This window comes from Prionailurus viverrinus, chromosome A1, assembly GCF_022837055.1.
Source record: "Prionailurus viverrinus isolate Anna chromosome A1, UM_Priviv_1.0, whole genome shotgun sequence".
NCBI classification, from domain to species: Eukaryota; Metazoa; Chordata; class Mammalia; order Carnivora; family Felidae; genus Prionailurus; species Prionailurus viverrinus.
This window is the reverse complement of record NC_062561.1, coordinates 45118600-45138704: the sequence shown is the minus strand read 5'-3', so window position 1 is coordinate 45138704 and position 20105 is coordinate 45118600. Positions and strand designations below refer to the sequence as shown.

Sequence of the window (20105 nt, the reverse complement as noted above, 5' to 3'; positions counted from 1 at the left end):
TGCAAATATATGCCTATGTTTAGGTCTGTGCATGTCTATACCCATATCTGTTCTAACTTACACTGTTGAAATTAGTAATTTTTAAATTATTCCTGACATTCCATTTTGTGTTTTTTATTTGCCATGAATTTTTGTATTTTTGAAAATTTATTTTGTGCCTTTTGTTGGATGGATCAGATTTATTTTGTTTTTGTTTTTTTTGGGGGGGGGTGATGAAAGTTAAGTCTTTTATTTGTTAAAATGCCGTACATATTTTGTCAATTTTAGCAATTTTAGGCTTTAAAAAAATTTGTAATGTTTATTTATTTTTGAGAGAGAGAGAGAGAGAATGGGCAGGGAGGGGCAGAGAGAGGGAGACACAGAATCTGAAGTAGGCTCCAGGCTCCGAGCTGTCAGCACAGAGCCCCATGAGGGGCTTAAACTCACAAACCATGAGATCATACCCTGAGCGGAATTCAGATGCTTCAGATGCTTAACCAACTGAAGCAACCCAGGCACCCCAGTGATTTTAGATTTAAGTTTGGCATTTCACCACGTATTTTTACCTTTTTCTTCCAATATATAAACTTACATATATATTTTTTCCCCTAAGTTAAGAGAGTAACATTTGCCTCATTTGCCTTTTACCCCCAAATCCAATTCCTAAAATTTCCAAAGGATAATATGGGATACTCTTTATTTTTATAATGTACATTATGATTCAACAATTATTTATATTGTCACAATTATACATTTTTACTGCTTGGTTATTCTTATATCCTTTGTAATCTTGGTTTTTTGAAATTGTGCTTGAGTTTACCGTAGAGTAATTCTTTCAGAATGAGTCTATCTGTCATAGATTTTTTGCAAAATTTCGTGCCTAATTCCTTATACAAGTTACTTAAGTTCTCTTGGCCTTAGTTTTCAAACCTGTAAGATGGGAACAAAGTAGTTGTATATCAAATATGAGATCATGTAGGAGGGCACCTGCTACATTACACATGCTCAATATAGGTTAGCTTTTATTATTATTGCACTTTAAAATTCATTAAATTATTATTTTACAGATAGAAACATGATAACTGGAGGAAAATTTTTATTTGGAAGACTTTACCACTTAGAAAAAGAATAAACTGGGTCACCTGGATGGCTCAGTAAGTTGAGTGTCCGACTTTGGCTCAAGTTCCTTACTTCAAGCCCCACATCGAACTCTCTGCTGTCAGTGCAGAGCATGCTTTGAATCCTCTGTCCCCCTTTCTCTCTCTACCCCTCCCCCACTCAAGCCCTCCCTCTCGAAAATGAATACACATTTAAAAAAAGGAAAAGAATAAATTTGTAAGCTAAAATACCAACAATGGCTTTTGTATTTTAAAACATCTTTTTTTTTTTAATTTTTAATGTTTATTTATTTGAGAGAGTGAGAGAGAAAGAGAGAGTGAGCATGAGCCAGGGAGGGGCAGAGAAAGCAGGAGACACAGAATCCAAAGCTGGCTCCAGGCTCTGAGCTGTCAGTACAGAGCCCCACGTGGGGCTTGAACCCACAAGCTGTGAGGTCATGACCTGAGCCGAAGTTGGATGCTTTAACCAACTGAGTCACCAGGCACCCTAGGAGCATCTTTTTTCCAAAACCTATATATTTAAGGCATGCTGGATAATTACTAAAGTTTTATTTTTAACTTTTTTTTAAATAATTTGTTTCCTTTAAAAGAAGTTTCCCTTGTGAACTTCATACAACATCACCAATAACAGTGATCAGTAATCTCACATTTATCTTATTTATATATTTGGATGTTTATTGAAAGCCTAACAGGATTTGTTTTTCAATTTACTAATGATAAAATATTAATATCTTTTGTTTGTTTGTTTGTTTTTCAACGTTTTTATTTATTTCTGGGACAGAGAGAGACAGAGCGTGAACGGGGGAGGGGCAGAGAGAGAGGGAGACACAGAATCGGAAACAGGCTCCAGGCTCCGAGCCATCAGCCCAGAGCCTGATGCGGGGCTCGAACTCACGGACCGCGAGATCGTGACCTGGCTGAAGTCGGACGCTTAACCGACTGCGCCACCCAGGCGCCCCAAAATATTAATATCTTTAATAGGGATCAATATCCTATCCAGTCTATGATATACCATTGTATCTTGATTATAGCCATGCAAGGGAAATAAGGCAAAGTGAATTTTGTTGCTGGTGAGTGACCTAGCTTATTAATCCTAACTTCTTTAGTCCCTCAGCAGTTCCATATACATCTTGTTCTCTGACAGTACCAATTTTGTCAATGTTATTTACCTAGTGGAGGAAGCTAAACCTTTGTTCCTGAAGGTGCTGAGTCCTTACTAGTCCTGTATTGAATGGGTTGCCACAACTGATCTTTATCACTGGATATAAGATTGCTCAGTGGCATTCCTGTCAGTCTCCTGGTTTCCAGACATCTTCCTCATTAGCCACATTTTACAAGCAACCCATGTTTTCCCCTTAGTAATTGGGACTGATCACTCTAACCCACAGTGTAACATCTTGCTTGCCTGTTGATTCAGTGTCAAGGGGAGCCTAAGTTAGTCAGGAGAAAATTGACATTTGAAAATGGACCGCCAAACCTTTAATGTTAAAAATTTTTGGAGAGCTTTTTCCCTGAGATCAGGAACACGACAAGGATGCCCACTCTCACCGCTGCTGTTTAACATAGTGCTGGAAGTTCTAGCATCAGCAATCAGAAAACAAAAGGAAATCGAAGGCATCAAAATTGGCAAAGATGAAGTCAAGCTTTCGCTTTTTGCAGATGACATGATATTATACATGGAAAATCCGATAGACTCCACCAAAAGTCTGCTAGAACTGATACATGAATTCAGCAAAGTTGCAGGATACAAAATCAATGTACAGAAATCAGTTGCATTCTTATACACTAACAATGAAGCAACAGAAAGACAAATAAAGAAACTGATCCCATTCACAATTGCACCAAGAAGCATAAAATACCTAGGAATAAATCTAACCAAAGATGTAAAGGATCTGTATGCTGAAAACTATAGAAAGCTTATGAAGGAAATTGAAGAAGATTTAAAGAAATGGAAAGACATTCCCTGCTCATGGATTGGAAAAATAAATATTGTCAAAATGTCAATACTACCCAAAGCTATCTACACATTCAATGCAATCCCAATCAAAATTGCACCAGCATTCTTCTCGAAACTAGAACAAGCAATCCTAAAATTCATATGGAACCACAAAAGGCCCCGAATAGCCAAAGGAATTTTGAAGAAGAAGACCAAAGCAGGAGGCATCACAATCCCAGACTTTAGCCTCTACTACAAAGCTGTCATCATCAAGACAGCATGGTATTGGCACCAAAACAGACACATAGACCAATGGAATAGAATAGAAACCCCAGAACTAGACCCACAAACGTATGGCCAACTCATCTTTGACAAAGCAGGAAAGAACATCCAATGGAAAAAAGACAGCCTCTTTAACAAATGGTGCTGGGAGAACTGGACAGCAACATGCAGAAGGTTGAAACTAGACCACTTTCTCACACCATTCACAAAAATAAACTCAAAATGGATAAAGGACCTAAATGTGAGACAGGAAACCATCAAAACCTTAGAGGAGAAAGCAGGAAAAGACCTCTCTGACCTCAGCCGTAGCAATCTCTTACTCGACACATCCCCAAAGGCAAGGGAATTAAAAGCAAAAGTGAATTACTGAGACCTTATGAAGATAAAAAGCTTCTGCACAGCAAAGGAAACAACCAACAAAACTAAAAGGCAACCAACGGAATGGGAAAAGATATTCGCAAATGACATATCGGACAAAGGGCTAGTATCCAAAATCTATAAAGAGCTCACCAAACTCCACACCCGAAAAACAAATAACCCAGTGAAGAAATGGGCAGAAAACATGAATAGACACTTCTCTAAAGAAGACATCCGGATGGCCAACAGGCACATGAAAAGATGTTCAGCGTCGCTCCTTATCAGGGAAATACAAATCAAAACCACACTCGGGTATCACCTCACGCCAGTCAGAGTGGCCAAAATGAACAAATCAGGAGACTATAGATGCTGGAGAGGATGTGGAGAAACGGGAACCCTCTTGCACTGTTGGTGGGAATGCAAATTGGTGCAGCCGCTCTGGAAAGCAGTGTGGAGAAATTAAAAATAGACCTCAGAAAATTAAAAATAGACCTACCCTATGACCCAGCAATAGCACTGCTAGGAATTTACCCAAGGGATACAGGAGTACTGATGCATAGGGCCACTTGTACCCCAATGTTCATAGCAGCACTCTCAACAATAGCCAAATTATGGAAAGAGCCTAAATGTCCATCAACTGATGAATGGATAAAGAAATTGTGGTTTATATACACAATGGAATATTACGTGGCAATGAGAAAAAATGAAATATGGCCTTTTGTAGCAACGTGGATGGAACTGGAGAGTGTGATGCTAAGTGAAATAAGCCATACAGAGAAAGACAGATACCATATGGTTTCACTCTTATGTGGATCCTGAGAAACTTAACGGGAACCCATGGGGGAGGGGAAGGAAAAAAAAAAAAAAGAGGTTAGAATGGGAGAGAGCCAAAACATAAGAGACTGTTAAAAACTGAGAACAAACTGAGGGTTGATGGGGGGTAGGAGGGAGGAGAGGGTGGGTGATGGGTATTGAGGAGGGCACCTTTTGGGATGAGCACTGGGTGTTGTATGGAAACCAATTTGTCAATAAATTTCATAAAAAAAAAAAATTTTGTAATTGTAAGCAAGAATTTCATGTATTATCAAAGTAATAATTTGTTTTAAAGGCCACTTGTTTCAGGATCTATAAAGCAGATCTATGATTTCAGCTTTTCTGAATGGGTCATAGGCCCCTCCCCATGAGATCTGTGGCACACACAAAGATGACCCTCAGTGATCCCTGCTTTCTTGTAACTGAAGCTTTGTATGACTCCCTCTGAGTATGAGAAGGGTCTGTGACTTGGTTCTAACCAATAGAGTGTAGAAAAAATTATGCAGTATTGCTCTTGTGGTTATGTCATATTATATAAAATGCTATCTTGCATTTAGATTCTCTCTAGAGATCCTCTGTGCTGACTTCATGAAGAAAGCATCCATAGTGAGGAGGCCTGTGTGGAAAGAACTATAGATGACCTATAGAAATTGTGGGTGGCCTTTAAGAGTTGATAGTTTCCTTCAAGACCTGAAGATGACCTCTAGGAGCTGAGGGCATCATCTCGATGAAAGTCAGCAAGAAGCACAGTCCTCAGTTCTACAGACACAAGGAAATGAATTTTGCCAATACCCTGAGTGAATTTAAATGTAGATTCTTTCCCAGTTGAGCCTACAGATGATAGTGTATCCTGGCCAATACCTTTTACTGCAGCCTTCTGAGACCCTGATCAGAGGATTCAAACCATGTCTTGACTCTTGACACACATTCCTAATGGGTTGTTTAAAGCTGACACTTTTGTGATCATTAGTTACTATCAATAGAAAACTAATAGAAGGCCCTAGGTACTGGTTGAAGTGTTACTAGAGCAGAAATACGTATTAGGAAGTCTAGCCACATATTCATGCAGTTTACTTCTGGACCTGCTAGAGCCCATTCTCATATGTATCATTTCTAATTTGATGGAATGCTAATACACACATTCTTCTTAATGATTTCGAAAATTGTAATGGGTTGGTTAGTTAACAGTTGCCTCCTGGCTAGCATTCATTCTCTTCTATGACCCAGTGGTAAGCGAGGAGATGATTCTCAGATTGAGAATGTTTATTGGAAGAACTATGATTTTGTTCCCAAAGTCTTGCTGAGCTATAATTCTCTTACCGGTCTGGCCACAAGGTACCTTCAGCATTTCTAGAAGTTACAGACCCTCTACTCATATCTAGTCTTCCGGATTATAAGGCCCCAGGCATAGAACTGCTTGTTCCACAGCTCAAACCTGCAGCAGAGGCCTTTCTCTGGGCCTCTGTCAGAGCTGATAGACTTGGGAGTTTACTGGCAAACTCGTAGTTATAGAACACCTCAATTTTGTATGTTATGTCTCCAACAAAAAGACAATCAAAACTTATGCCTTTTTCATAGTGGCAGTGACACATGGTATACCATTTAAGGTCTTTCACTTTATGAGTAATTTCTTAACATGGTCAAACTGCTATACCCCTAGAATTTTCAACAGTGTGATAGGCCTTTTAAATTTTGCAAGATTTTTCTCTTACTCTCTGGCAAGGAAGACATCTAGCACACCTGCTATTTCCTCCCCGTCAGATCCAGTGATCATAATGTCACAGGTATCATGGAAATATGTGATGTTTTATGGGATATCAAGGTGATCAAAGCTCTTGCACACTGTAAAGAGTTGCCCTTTCTCTGTGGCAAGCCATTGAAATGATGCTGATGCTCCTGTTAGAAGAAGGTAAACAAGTTCTGATTTCCTTAATACTGTTGATTGAGAAAAAAGTGTTCTGCCAGGTTGATAGCTGAATACTAAGTGCCAGGGCTGTGTTGATTTTTCTCTGTAAAAATATCAACATCTAGAATATCAGCTATAATTATCATCACTACTTGCTTATGTTTGTGATAATCTGGTCATTATTCAAGATCCATCTGGAATTTGTACCTACCAAATGAATGAATTAAGTTGGGATGTAATAGCATCTCTACTCTTTCATATTTTGGCTATGATAGATCTGCTGTATCATTCCCATATACATAAGTATTTTTATTTCTTCTTCTATATGACTGAGAAATCTTGGCATTACAGATTCTAGGATCCCTTTTAGTTTAGGATTCCATTAGCCCAATAGATGTTAGAGCCACTCCTCTGAATCCTGGGTGAGGAGAAACATCATTTTATTTCATCCAGGTCAACCTTAATCTGATAACTTCTGAATCTTTTCCTATAGGCACTTCCCAGGTACCTACTATCCAAGTTAGCACATTATTGTAATTCCTTTGTTGTGTGGTATATCTTCTCAGTACAGAACTTGTTTTGATTAATCATTTTCAGTTAATCAATTCGCAACTGCATTTCATGTTAGAAACACTTTCAGATTTTGTAGCATTTCCCATTCCCTCTTAGTAGTTGTCTTTCTTCCCAGATTTGGCATCGTTTTGTTGAGAACTTTCAGCATCTAAATATGACTTGTCAACTCTTCTTTTCATGCCCTCAATTACGATTTTCTTTATTTTCAGTTTAAAGATCTTGGAAATATTTCAATTATTTCAATTTGGCAATTTCAAACATTTAAAAATACTTCTAAGTTGGGGCGCCTGGGTGGCTTGGTTGGTTAAGCGTCTGACTTCAGCTCAGGTCATGATCTCACGGTCCGTGGGTTCGAGCCCCGCGTCGGGCTCTGTGCTGACAGCTCAGAGCCTGGAGCCTGTTTCAGATTCTGTGTCTCCCTCTCTCTCTGCCCCTCCCCTGTTCATGCTCTGTCTCTCTCTGTCTCAAAAATAAATAAACGTTAAAAAAATTTTTTTTAAAAATAAATAAATAAAAATAAAAATACTTCTAAGTTAAATAGATATATCTATAGATTATACACTTTAAAATTTAGAAGAGGAAAATGACAAAGTATCCTTCATGTTTATAGGATTATTTATTATTAAAGGTAGGTGTAATTTTTCAAGAAACATTTGCAGCATACTGATGTACACCTCATAAAAGTACCCTTTTTATTTTACAAATATTATTGGTTACATTTTCACATCTGGTATTTCATTGGAAATATACTTAACAGATTCAAATACATATTTTATTTCTTTCCACAAGTATTCTACAAGGAGGTTTTTAATGATATTCTATTTTACAGATCCATTAATTGAGATTCAGAATGCAATAAATGATAGAGCCTAGAATATATACAGTTTTTTTTTCCTAGCTCATTTTTCTTTATTCTGTCTTATCCGTGTGTGTTTGTGTGTGTGTATGTGTGTGTGTATGTGTGTTTGCATTTGTGTGTGTTTCAATACTCTGATAAAAAGCCTTACTTAAAATTCCAATTATCTTATAAGACGAAATTGTACCCAGAAGCAACATTAATGACTATGTTCATTTTTCTTGTTTCTAAGTAGTAGCACCTGGTGCTTGAACTTTATCCCTTCTAATATTTCCTGGTTCTAAATCTCTCTCTTGGGGATTATTAAAAGATTTGAAAATTAGTGTGTTTGTATAACCAGACATTCATTTTTAACATTGGTTTACTCTGCCATACCAATATATGATGATGATGCTTCATACTCTCCTATTGTAATAAGCAAAGTTGGTTCTTTAAATTTACTTATTTACAAATTTTTCCCATTTCTTTTCTTTATCTTTTTAAAATAATCAAATATTAACTTTAGGAGTAGGACTTTCAGGGTGACATAAGCATTACTATTGTATTTTATTGTCTGATAATTTTTGGTTACTTTTTGATCTTTGATATTATTTAGATAATATTACATAATTATTTGCATAATATTATTTACATAATATTACATAATGGTTTGTAATAATAACTTTATGGTTTTAAAGTTTAAATGACATATGTTTCATATAAAATATTTAAGCAATGTAAAGAAGGAAGCAAATAATAAACTTTTAATGAGAAACAATTTTTAAAGTTAAAATAAATGTTTTGCTAATATGAACAGAAGCTTGTAGTATACACTAACTTCATAGCTAACACAAATACTTATTTCTTAATAACTTAAATAACAACATCCTTCACTGTCTTCAGTTTCTCGCTCAAGAATTATGTATTGGTAATTCCTTTATCTGAAATTATGGGAATGTTCTTTAGATTATTCCCTCAAAACAAAAACTATCTTATTGCTACAGAAAAAAAAAAGTTGCAAATTTATTTGCCATTTAGGTCTACACTTATATAATGACATTAAAGATATAATGACACTGGGACCTAGTCTTAGGGACCTTTGTTTGAAATAAATTCATTGTATCTATTTAAAGGATTTTACAAAAATTTTTTTTAATGTTTTTATTTATTTTTGAGAGACAGAGTGTGAATGGGGGAAGGATAGAGAGCGAGGGAGACACAGAATCTGAAACAGGCTCCAGGCTCTGCGCTGTCAGCACAGAGCCTGATGTGGGGCTCAAACTCACAGATGGCGACATCATGACCTGAGCCAAAGTCAGATGCTTAACCAACTGAGCCACCCAACTGCTCCTGTTTAAAGGATTTTTAAAAGTATTTTCTGAGTGCACCTGGGTGGCTCAATCAGTTAAGTGTCCACCTTTGGCTCAGGTCATGATCTCATGGTTTGTGGGTCCAAACTCCACCTTGGGCTTTGTCCTGACAGCTCAGAGCCTGGAGCCTGCTTCAGATTCTATGTCTCCTTCTCTCTCTGCCCCTCCCCCAGTCATACTCTGTGTGTGTGTCTCTTTCTGTCCTAAAAATAAATATTTTAAAATATTAAAAAATTAAAATAAAAATATTTCTGTAGTATACTTAGTGTATTCTTTAGTATTTTCACAATGTGCATAAAAACACTATCAGAGAACACAAAAGCATTCATATTTGGGTTATAGTAGTTATGTATTCTTTTTCTTCTCAGTTCTGGAAGCTATTTGAAATTCAACAATAGGAATTCACACAAACATTTACTAACTACTTTCTGTGTGCCAGGCACACTGTCAAATTTGGGGATATATATTACTTTACCAAAAGTATATTTTTGTGTTCAATGAAGCATACAAGAAAACCATGAGCAATTAAAATCAGTATTTGGCCAAGGCCAATTTCTCATAGAATATTTTCACTCATTTACTCAACAAATAATTAAACTCCTAAAATATTCTACATGCCAAAGACATATTTAAAACATACTGGATAATTAGCATGTCAGGGTAAACCATGACTCCCCAAACAATATGGATTAAAACACCTTTCTGAAACAAAAGTGATAGTTAAACTAATTTCTGAAAAAGTAAAGCTATCCATGAGAATGTGACTATGTTATGGAGGTTTTAGGTAAAGAGCAAAATGTGTGTGAAGGCTATAGAAGAAACAGGTATGGAAAACTGGAATTAATTAGTATGATTAGAATTAGAACTTGAGCTGATAGGTATTAAGAGTTGGAGAAAATAGGGGCGCCTGGGTGACTTAGTTGGTTAAGCATCTGATTGGGCTCAGATCATGAATCTGCAGTTCATGGGTTCAAGCCCCACGTCGGGCTCTGTGCTGACAGCTCAGAGCCTGGAGTCTGCTTCAGATTCTGTGTCTCTCTCTCTCTCTGTAACCTCCCCTGCTCACCCTCTGTCTCTCTCTCTCAAAAGTGAATAAACGTTAAAAAATTTTTTTTAAGTGTTGGAGAAAATATCCAATCGTTAGGCATTTATAATATATCATATGTAGTTTGAACCATGGAGACACTGAAGGCTGGAGCCTGACTGACAGAGCACAATTTATGGTGTAATAGCTTTAAATGGGCACATAAGTAGAGAGTCTTAAAGTGAAAAGAGATGAATAGTAGTTAGTTCTTATAGCCGTTTATTTTTTTAAGTTAATTCACAGTCAAATCTTCTAGAAGTAACTATTTCCTGGTGCGAGAGTCAAATTATTTCCACAGGATCCCAATATTATTTACCACAAAAAGAAGAAAATATCCTTTTTTTTTTTTTCAGAATTGTTTGGTACAGGAAATGTAAGTGATGTTCAGTCCTGAATTGTTCAGCATAGAAATACGAATGCACATTGGCCAGTTCTCAGCAATTAAGAAATGACAATTAAAGCTAAATAAAGCCATAAGAAAAGACACTAGTGCTGTTGCAAAAGCAGTTTCATTATATAGGTGACTGGGAAGTTAGATTGCCATGGATTGAGGAGTATTCAGAGGGTCAGGAATTAGGATAATGAGTGCAGACAACACTTTGGGGACAGACGTATGGTTGGGAAAGGAAATAGGAATAGCTGTGGCTTGAGTTCATGAGATCGAGAAAATTTGGTAATCATTTTATTGTTTTGTATATCACTGGTTGGGGAATTCCGAAGCATGTTTAAATTCCGATGGGAAGAAGTCATATTGCCCTTTTAAAATTTCATTTCTTGGAACTTGAAGCTTTACATTATTGGGCCACAATAAAGATAAAAGTTACGGTGTCAAATCACAACATCTGAGAGACTCTCACATTGGAAAGAGATTATAAAGTTTATTTAGGATGAACACGTAAAAATTAGACAATAAGAGAAATCATACAATGTCAGATTTTTACTTTATATTTATAGGAAACATTATAAAGATATCTCTATTTCATAAAATTTTAAGATCTGATTTGTTAAACTAATAAGGCTGGATATATGATGGGAAGATTAAATAATAAATCTTAGTTTAATAATCCTAAATGCTCTGATGTGGAAACTTCTTCTTAAATCCTGAGTCAAAGGTCAAGGACAAGGAGTTCTATTCAAGCCTGAGATCAGGAAATGATTTATGAGGAAATGTGCAAGCACTGTGACAGTGACTTTATAGGGAGAAAAATCAAGTCAAACCAACATAACCATTTTTCTTGACAGATCTACCAACCTCCAAGAAAAATAACTAGTTTTCAAATATAACGTGGAGAAAGTCAAAGATTTAGAACTTTTAGAAAAAAAAAAGTGAGGAGTGAAGGTGAAGTCGGAAAAAATAGTTTGTAGTCAGTTTCCAGCTCTCTGTTCTTTTGACTTATCCTTTTAAATTACTTTCAAATTCTTCAGCAAAGGCCCACATCTGTATGACAGTCAAGATTTGTTAGAGTACCTAGATTACGGAAAAGAAGGTGCCACCTTCACAGTAATTAGCTTTTTGACTTTAAAAAAAATCCTGTAAAATTCTGTGCCCTACTTCATTTGCAGTTCTTTGGTCTCACCAAACTCTAAAATGGTATTATTCTATTTCTTTCACTATTTCCTCTAATATCATGTCCACTACAACTTGAGTGACTTGAAGATCAGCTACATTAAATTCTTTCCTTGCTAACATTTCCCAGGCTCTGAAAATCTTAGTGAGGTATAAACCTTTCAGCCATAAGTATGTTATTTGACTTGCAGGAAATTTACATGAGGATCTGAATGTAGCCCTTATCACAAACCTCCTTTAAGCCAATCTGGAGCCCTTCTGCAGGGTCATCTCTAACATCTTGACTTTAGGATTCTGTTCACGCAGTCTGGTACCAGACCAGAAACATCGGGATCTCAGTGGGTCAGTTTTGATCTATTTGGCAGCCCATACTCCTGATAGTCCTGACTTGATTCTCCATAGTAAACTGAAATCCAATAATGATATGTTTGGTCTAGATTTACAACTCCTTCTTGCAAGGGCATTTTGTGACTTTTCTGTTCAATGTGTTAATGTATAGAAGAATGTTCTTGCCACATATGCCTGAGCCTGAATTCCTAAAATATTTTCCAGGAAATGACCATATTCTGGGGTTGTAATTTGCAAACTTGTGAAAGGCAAACATATGGTATAGCAAAATTTCTATTAGTTTTAAATATGTAAGGAAAAACTGGTAAAGTCTGGTGAAAATAACCATATTGTGTAGACAAATATTGTAGATAACAGAGAACACACATAATTTTAATGGATTTAGATTTGTAAACTTGTCTGCAGATTCTTTTGGATTTTCTATGTGCACAAACATGTCTTCTGGAAATAATATTAATTATATAGTTTTTCCTTGTCTAACTCTAATGGACTTTTTTTTTCTTTGCTTACATTACATTGGAAAGACACTCCAGAAAAATGTTGAATAGAGGTAGCACTAATGAATTTCATTTTAAATCTCAATGAGGAAAGGTTTCCATTAAATATGTTTGCTATATGAATGAATTAAGTGATTTTATATGATGAAAATGTGTTCCTTAATTAAGTGTAACTTACTTGTGATGCATTATCCAGTATATATTTAATATATATCTTTTTTTTTCAACGTTTATTTATTTTGGGGACAGAGAGAGACAGAGCATGAACGGGGGAGGGGCAGAGAGAGAGGGAGACACAGAATCGGAAACAGGCTCCAGGCTCTGAGCCATCAGCCCAGAGCCAGACGCGGGGCTCGAACTCCCGGACCGCGAGATCGTGACCTGGCTGAAGTCGGACGCTTAACCGACTGCGCCACCCAGGCGCCCCAATATATATCTTTTTTATGTATTTCTTTTTTACATACAGTTTTGTATTTAGTTACCAGTATTTTGCTTAAGATTTTTGTAAATCTGGGTGCCTGGGTGGCTCAATCAGTTGAGCATCCCACTTTAGCTCAGGTCATGATTTCATGGTTTGTCAGTTCGAGCCCCACATCCGGCTTTGTGCCTGGAGTCTTCTTCGAATTCTGTGTCTCCCTGTCTCTCTGCCCCACCCCTGCTCATGGTCTGTCTCTGTCTCTAAAAAATGAATAAACATTTAAAAATTTTTAAGATTTTTGTAAATCTGTGTAGGAGAGAAAATGACCATTAATTTTTCGTTCCTTGTAACATCCTTTTCAATTTTGTTTCCGTGTTATATTTACCTCATTAAACAAGTTGGAGGAAAAGTTCTCATTTTGTATTCTCTGGCAACTTTTTAAGAAAGTTTTTTTTTTCTCTCTTCCTTTTTTTTCTAGCTTTGCATTGGTTTTACCATCATGTGCAGTTTTGTTTTATTGTGGATGGATAGTGAGTCTTGAATCTTGATGTCTTTAACATTTTTGAAAACTCGTGGCCAATATTTCTTCAGATGGCTTTTGCCCTATTATGTCTCCCCCTACTTTTAAAACTATAATTATGGGAATATTACAATGTCTTACCAAGTTTCATTTGTTTCAGAAACTACTGTTTTTACCTTTTTATATCAATAATTTAGTTTCAATATTTTCTATTTATTTTTACATTATCATTGCTTCACCTGCATCCAATCTGCAAGTTCAATTCCTCTACCAAAGTCTTAAATTATTACATTTCCAGTTGATTTATTCATATAACCTAATGTTCTTAAAATTATCCACCTTTTTATTTATATTAAAATATAATAATAACAGATATTTTCACATCTATAACTAATATTGATCCATCTGGGAGCCTGTTTCTATTGTCTGTTTTCTCCCTAGGTCTAGTTTATTTATAGGCCTACTTTTTCACTTTAATGTCAAGCATTATATATCAGAGTTTCTATCAAGTTATCTTTTTTTAAGGGGTTTATTTTGACTATTTTATGACATTTAGATTAGAGGATCACCTTAATGCACTCAGAGGCTTCATTGATTCAAATCTAGATTTCTGTCTTTGTGTTATCTCTTGTATTTGCAGTACCCTTGACTCCTGGGATACAATCCTTCAGGGGGCCCAACTGAGAGCCTGTGTAGTTACCAGCATCCCTCATCCTTGCTGGTCCTTGAATCCAAATTTTTATCTTTCAAGTTCTATTTAACATTTCAATGTCCTATAAGCCATTTTCTGCTTGTCTATCAGTGCTTAGGAGTCACAAATACCTCTGGGGAAAATTGGTACACAATGACAGCCTTTCCTAAACTTTCCTTTGTGGCCCTTCAATTATCTCTCAAGTTCTGATTACCTTTGGAGCCCCTAATTCCAATATCCATCCTTTCCTCCAAGCCCCATGATACTGTTGGCTGCTTCATTATGCTGAGTTTCTCAGAGTCTCACCCTATGCTGCTTATAATTAGTAAATAACTTTAGAGGGAAAAAAAAAAGCAGTGTAGAATTTTGAGCTGACTTCTGTGAGTTTATCTTTATTCTAAGTTCTTGATATATCAGATCCTGGTTGCCTTAGTAGTTATTATTAAATTAATTTAATTATTTTTATATTATATGTAACATTTTTTCTGGTGTTCTTGGTGAGGGGTTTAGTCAACTACAAGTTATTCCCCTGTAATTGGAAACATAATTCCCCCATGTTATTTTCTATTTTGAAATAAGATATTTCATTATTATTGTTATCAAACACTTGGTTGGGTCTTCTGGGCCTACCATTCACATTTTGATAGAGTCTTCTCCTTGATATGGAGCATGGTATTTCAATGTCTTCATTGTGAAACAGTCTATGATATTAATAAATGCAGTAGCCAAAATTCAGTATTAATTTTTTCAAAATTTAAAGTTTATTAAATATACTCATATGTGTATATGCATATATACATGTGTATGCACATGTGTATATGCATGCATACATACATATTATATATATATATATTTGATATATATATATATTTCAAAGTACTTGTTGAGCTACTGCATGCTGTATATATATTTAATCAGTTGGGTGTGGAATATAAAACTCAACAATTTAATTTCAAATTTATTGTCAATCTTTTTTACAAACCATGTGTCATAATTTCTCATAATAAAAGTCACCTACTTCTGTAAAGGAACATGTATTATAACCTCACAGGAATCGTAATTTAGGGTAGTATAATTAGATAATCTATCTCATTTTCAAATGTATTAAACTAACATTTTATTAGTAATCAATTTTAGAACAGGCATGCATGTTCGTAATTGACTATTTCTGTTACTTTTTTGGGTTTTTTAATTTAATGTCCTAATAAATACAGATAACCTATCTTTTAAATCATTTTAAGACAAGAAAAAAAGATAATTAACAATTCATTTATGGCTTCCAGCGCAAATTATTTCACCCTAAATAGATTTTTCTGACTTACATTAACAATGATGGACATAAGGAGAGATGCATTGGTTTCCTTATAAAATTCTAAAACTCTGTGTGTCATTTTGGTCAACTCCTAGCACTTTATAAACACCATCTTTTTGTATGTGACTTGCAGGTTGTCAGCAACTAGCCATTCACTGACACCTCAAAGTGATATGGACTCCAGTAGCTCTGAAGAATTCTATCAGGCCGTTCACCATGCTGAGCAAACCTTCAGAAAAATGGAAAGTTATTTGAAACAACAGCAACTCTGTGATGTTATCCTCATTGTTGGGAACCGAAAGATACCTGCGCACAGGTATAGTAACCTGTCTTAATTGGATACATGCATTAATATATTTGGAAATGATACTCTGGTATGTAGATGTAAAACATTATATGATTAGAGAAGTAAGAATCTATTTTTTTGTGTGTGTGGTCCAATAGATCTTTATTTATGGGCAAAGGGATTTGAATTCCATTTAGTTTTCACATGTTGTGGAATATATTGATCCTTTGATTTTTCCCCAACCATTTAAAAATATAAAACCTGTAACTAGCTTGTGGGTTGTGCAATAGGCAGCAGGCCAGATTTAGTCCATGGGTCATAGTTTGCTGATCCCTGTGTTAAAGGACTCAAGTTCTCAAGTCTCTGATTTATGGAAGAAAGAAAGGGGTTCAAATACAATTTGAAATATTTTGACTTTGGGGGCTCCTGAGTGGCGCAGTCGGTTAAGCGTCCGACTTCAGCCAGGTCACGATCTCGCGGTCCGGGAGTTTGAGCCCCGCGTCAGGCTCTGGGCTGATGGCTCAGAGCCTGGAGCCTGTTTCCGATTCTGTGTCTCCCTCTCTCTCTGCCCCTCCCCCGTTCATGCTCTGTCTCTCTCTGTCCCAAAAATAAATAAACGTTGAAAAAAAAATTTAAAAAAAAGAAATATTTTGACTTTGATATTTTGTTATGAATTTCTAGATATTTTATGATAAAATATATGACATATGGGATATTTTATTATAAAAATACAGTAAAATCTTAGATTGCATGTAACTTGGTCTGCAAGTGTTCTGCAAGATGAGCAAACATTTCTAATAAATTTTAACTTAGTAAACAAGAGATGTCTTGTAATGTAGGTAGTATGTGATACTTCACATGATTGAGCCAATTGTTCTTGAAATTCACTTTGATATATGAGTGTTTTGGATTACAAGCACGTTTCCAGAATGAATTATGTTTGCAAACTAAGGATTACTGTATTGTGTTTGTGTGTTTTCATGTGTTTATCCATAACGTGGCTGTTATGCTCTTAAATGTTGTCAGGCTCATATTAGATGGTCAAAGCCCACTGTGAATGAAAGTTAGATTTTCCAGTAAGAACATCAAGAATAATTTGATATTCCATCTATTAACACATGTCATCTTTCATAGTGCTATGATTCAAATGCAAAAAAAAAAGATGAAGGATTGAGATAAATTTGTAGAATTATAAATCATAATATAAATGTATCCTACTAATCTCTGTCAAATGATCATAGCTAAATCTATTTATAATAGTTGAGGATCCATATTTTTAAGAGAGCTTAAGTTATTTTTCTTTTACTTTTTATTTATTTTGGGGGAGATTTATAATGCCATTAGAGTAAACATTTTATAATAAATAAAGCAAATATAAATACTTCAAAAAGAAAACTTCTTCTAACTAAGGTTGATAAATACTCCATTTTATGTTTCACATAATCACACTAAGTGGAGATCCATTTTAACATAGGAGAATGTACCTAAAATCTGAAATGAAATGTACTTTTCTGACAAAACTAAAAGGAAATCAGGTCAGGCGTTAGGGTGCCTCAGTTGCTCAGTTGGTTAAGCAACTGACTCTAGGTCTCAGCTCTGGTCTTGTTCTCAGGGTCATGAATTCAAGCCCTGTGTTGGGCTCCAAGCTGTGCATGAATCCTACTTTAAAAATATAAATAAATAGAAATAAAAAATAAAAGGTCAGGTTATATTGGGTATACATTATTTGTTTCAACTAAGAAATTCAAAATACTTCATGATGACATCTTTATTTTACATTTATTATTATTTTTTAATGTATGACATACTAATATTATTCTTAATGTCCAATATATTTGAAAGCTAATATATTTTTAAACATTCCTTATATATTTATTATTAATAATTTCAAGTTACATGAACTAAACATCCAATTACTTTGTGCCATATTAATTTCCTATCAGTTTACTTATGAAAATTCATTAAATTTGAGGTCAATTTTGTACTTTTTCAATTTTTTAATGTGAAATTTTAATTGAGAAAAGAATTAAATTTAGTTTGGATTCTTATTATTTTATTATTTTAAATACTTGAATATATAGGCAAATAATCTTAGATTACCTTGATATATGTTGTTTAATTATTAACACTAATTGATTAGTAGAAAGAAGATGTTATCAACATATAAAAAATATTTTTAATGTATTCCTATTTTCTATATTTTTTAACTTAAATTTTACTACCTAGAAATATATATACATCTAAGTGCTGACAATCAAAAACATTCCTGAAGAATGAGGGTATATTTCTACTATGATAGCAATATTAAAATGTGAACATTGAATTTGATACACTTAGAAATGCATAGGAGGGAACATTTAACATTGAATAACTACTGTAGTTTTCAATCGATCATCTAACTATAGAGACAATTCTAATTATATAATATTCACACGCATTTTCAAATATTTCTATGAAATTGCATTATATTTGACAAAAAAACAATTAACAAATAGTCATTATTATTGAGATATTCAATATTGTAATATGTGTGGCAAATATGCTAATTATCCGGAACTAACATCTGGATAAAAATTTCAATGTAAGAGATATTCTTCTTTGAGAATGTAACTAAGTTTACTTCATTTAACTTACAAATTGGTTAAATAATTACATATATATACACACACACACACACACACACACACACACACACACATATATATGTGTGTGTGTGTGTGTGTGTGTGTGTGTGTGCGCGTGTAGAGAGAGAGATTCAATCAACTCAAAAGTATATCAGCACAACAAATGGTCATTAATTTTTTTAAAAAGAGCAATGTTTCTGGGGCGCCTGGGTGGCGCAGTCGGTTAAGCGTCCGACTTCAGCCAGGTCACGATCTTGCGGTCCGTGAGTTCAAGCCCCGCGTCAGGCTCTGGGCTGATGGCTCGGAGCCTGGAGCCTGTTTCCGATTCTGTGTCTCCCTCTTTCTCTGCCCCTCCCCCGTTCATGCTCTGTCTCTCTCTGTCCCAAAATAAATAAAAAAAAAAAAAAAAAAAAAAAAAAAAGAGCAATGTTTCACATAATTTACAGTCATATTTTAAGACTTTTATTTGTAGTAATTTAAGATTTCTCATTTGAAGCATTTGTAACCAATATACTCAGCAATCCTCCCATATTAATTATATTTTACATTCTTTTCTTTGTTACTTTTTTTATAAATATTTATTTTTCACAGAGAGAGCATGAGTGGAGGAGGATCAGAGAAAGAGGGGAATAGAAGGTCCAAAGCAGTCTCAGTGCTGACAGCAAAGAGCCTGATGAGGGTCTCAAACTCACTAACCATGAAATCATGACCTGAGTGGAAATCAAGTCAGATGTTCAACTGACTGAACCACCCAGGAGCCCCTCTTTGTTACTTTTTAAATCTAGATTGTTAATATTATTTTATAAATAATTTAATTATGCAAGTTATTTTATAATAATCCAGATGATTAAGAAATAATGTCATTTCTTTTTTAAATTGTTTTAATCTTTATTTATTTTTTAATTTGTTTTAATGTTTATTTTTGAGAGAGAGAGACAGAAAGAGTGTGAGCAGGGTTTTGGCAGAGAGAGAGAGACACAGAAGCCAAAGCAGGCTCCAGGCTCTGAGCTGTCAGCACAGAGCCCGATGCTGGGCTAGAACTCACAAACTGTGAGATCATGACCTGAGCTGAAGTTGGATGCTTAACCGACTGAGCCACCCAAGCACCCCTTCTGTGTATTTATGTTTGAGACAGAGAGAGACAGAGTGCAAGCAGGGGAGGGGCAGAGAGAGACACACACACAGAAGCTGAAGCAGGCACCAGGCTCTGAGCCATCAGCACAGAGTCCAACACGGGGCTCAAACTCACAAACTGTGAGATCATGACTTGAGCTGAAGTTGGACACTTAACCAACTGAGCCACCCAAATGTCCCAGAAATAATATTGTTTCTAATTTCAGATATTCTAAAACATTTGAGTAATGTATTATTTTTATACATATTACTCTGAACATTTAAAATATTTTATATAGTTAGCAGATATTAAAACAAGTATATTATTGTTGGTCATCTATATTTCCCTTAAATGTGACAAGAAAAAATTTAATCTAATTCTATATCCTAAATTGATGCAAATAAGAATTTATATTTTCTTTACACCATGGCTTAAAATTTTAGCACTGTTATTTTACAAGTAATTTGCATAGTTA

General features: G+C 35.1%; 1 protein-coding gene across 2 annotated transcripts in view; it reads left to right on the top strand.

Moving 5' to 3' along the window:
• The window catches only part of KLHL1 (kelch like family member 1), a 360434-nt gene that overhangs the window by 105465 nt on the left and 234864 nt on the right, over positions 1-20105 (top strand). Inside the window, exon 2 of one of the 2 annotated variants that reach the window (XM_047864911.1) lies at positions 15740-15922. The exons of the other annotated variant lie outside the window; for it this stretch is intronic. Coding sequence (XP_047720867.1) covers positions 15740-15922 — 183 coding nt within the window. The remainder of the gene's footprint in view (positions 1-15739; positions 15923-20105) is intronic. 2 annotated transcript variants of the gene reach the window in all.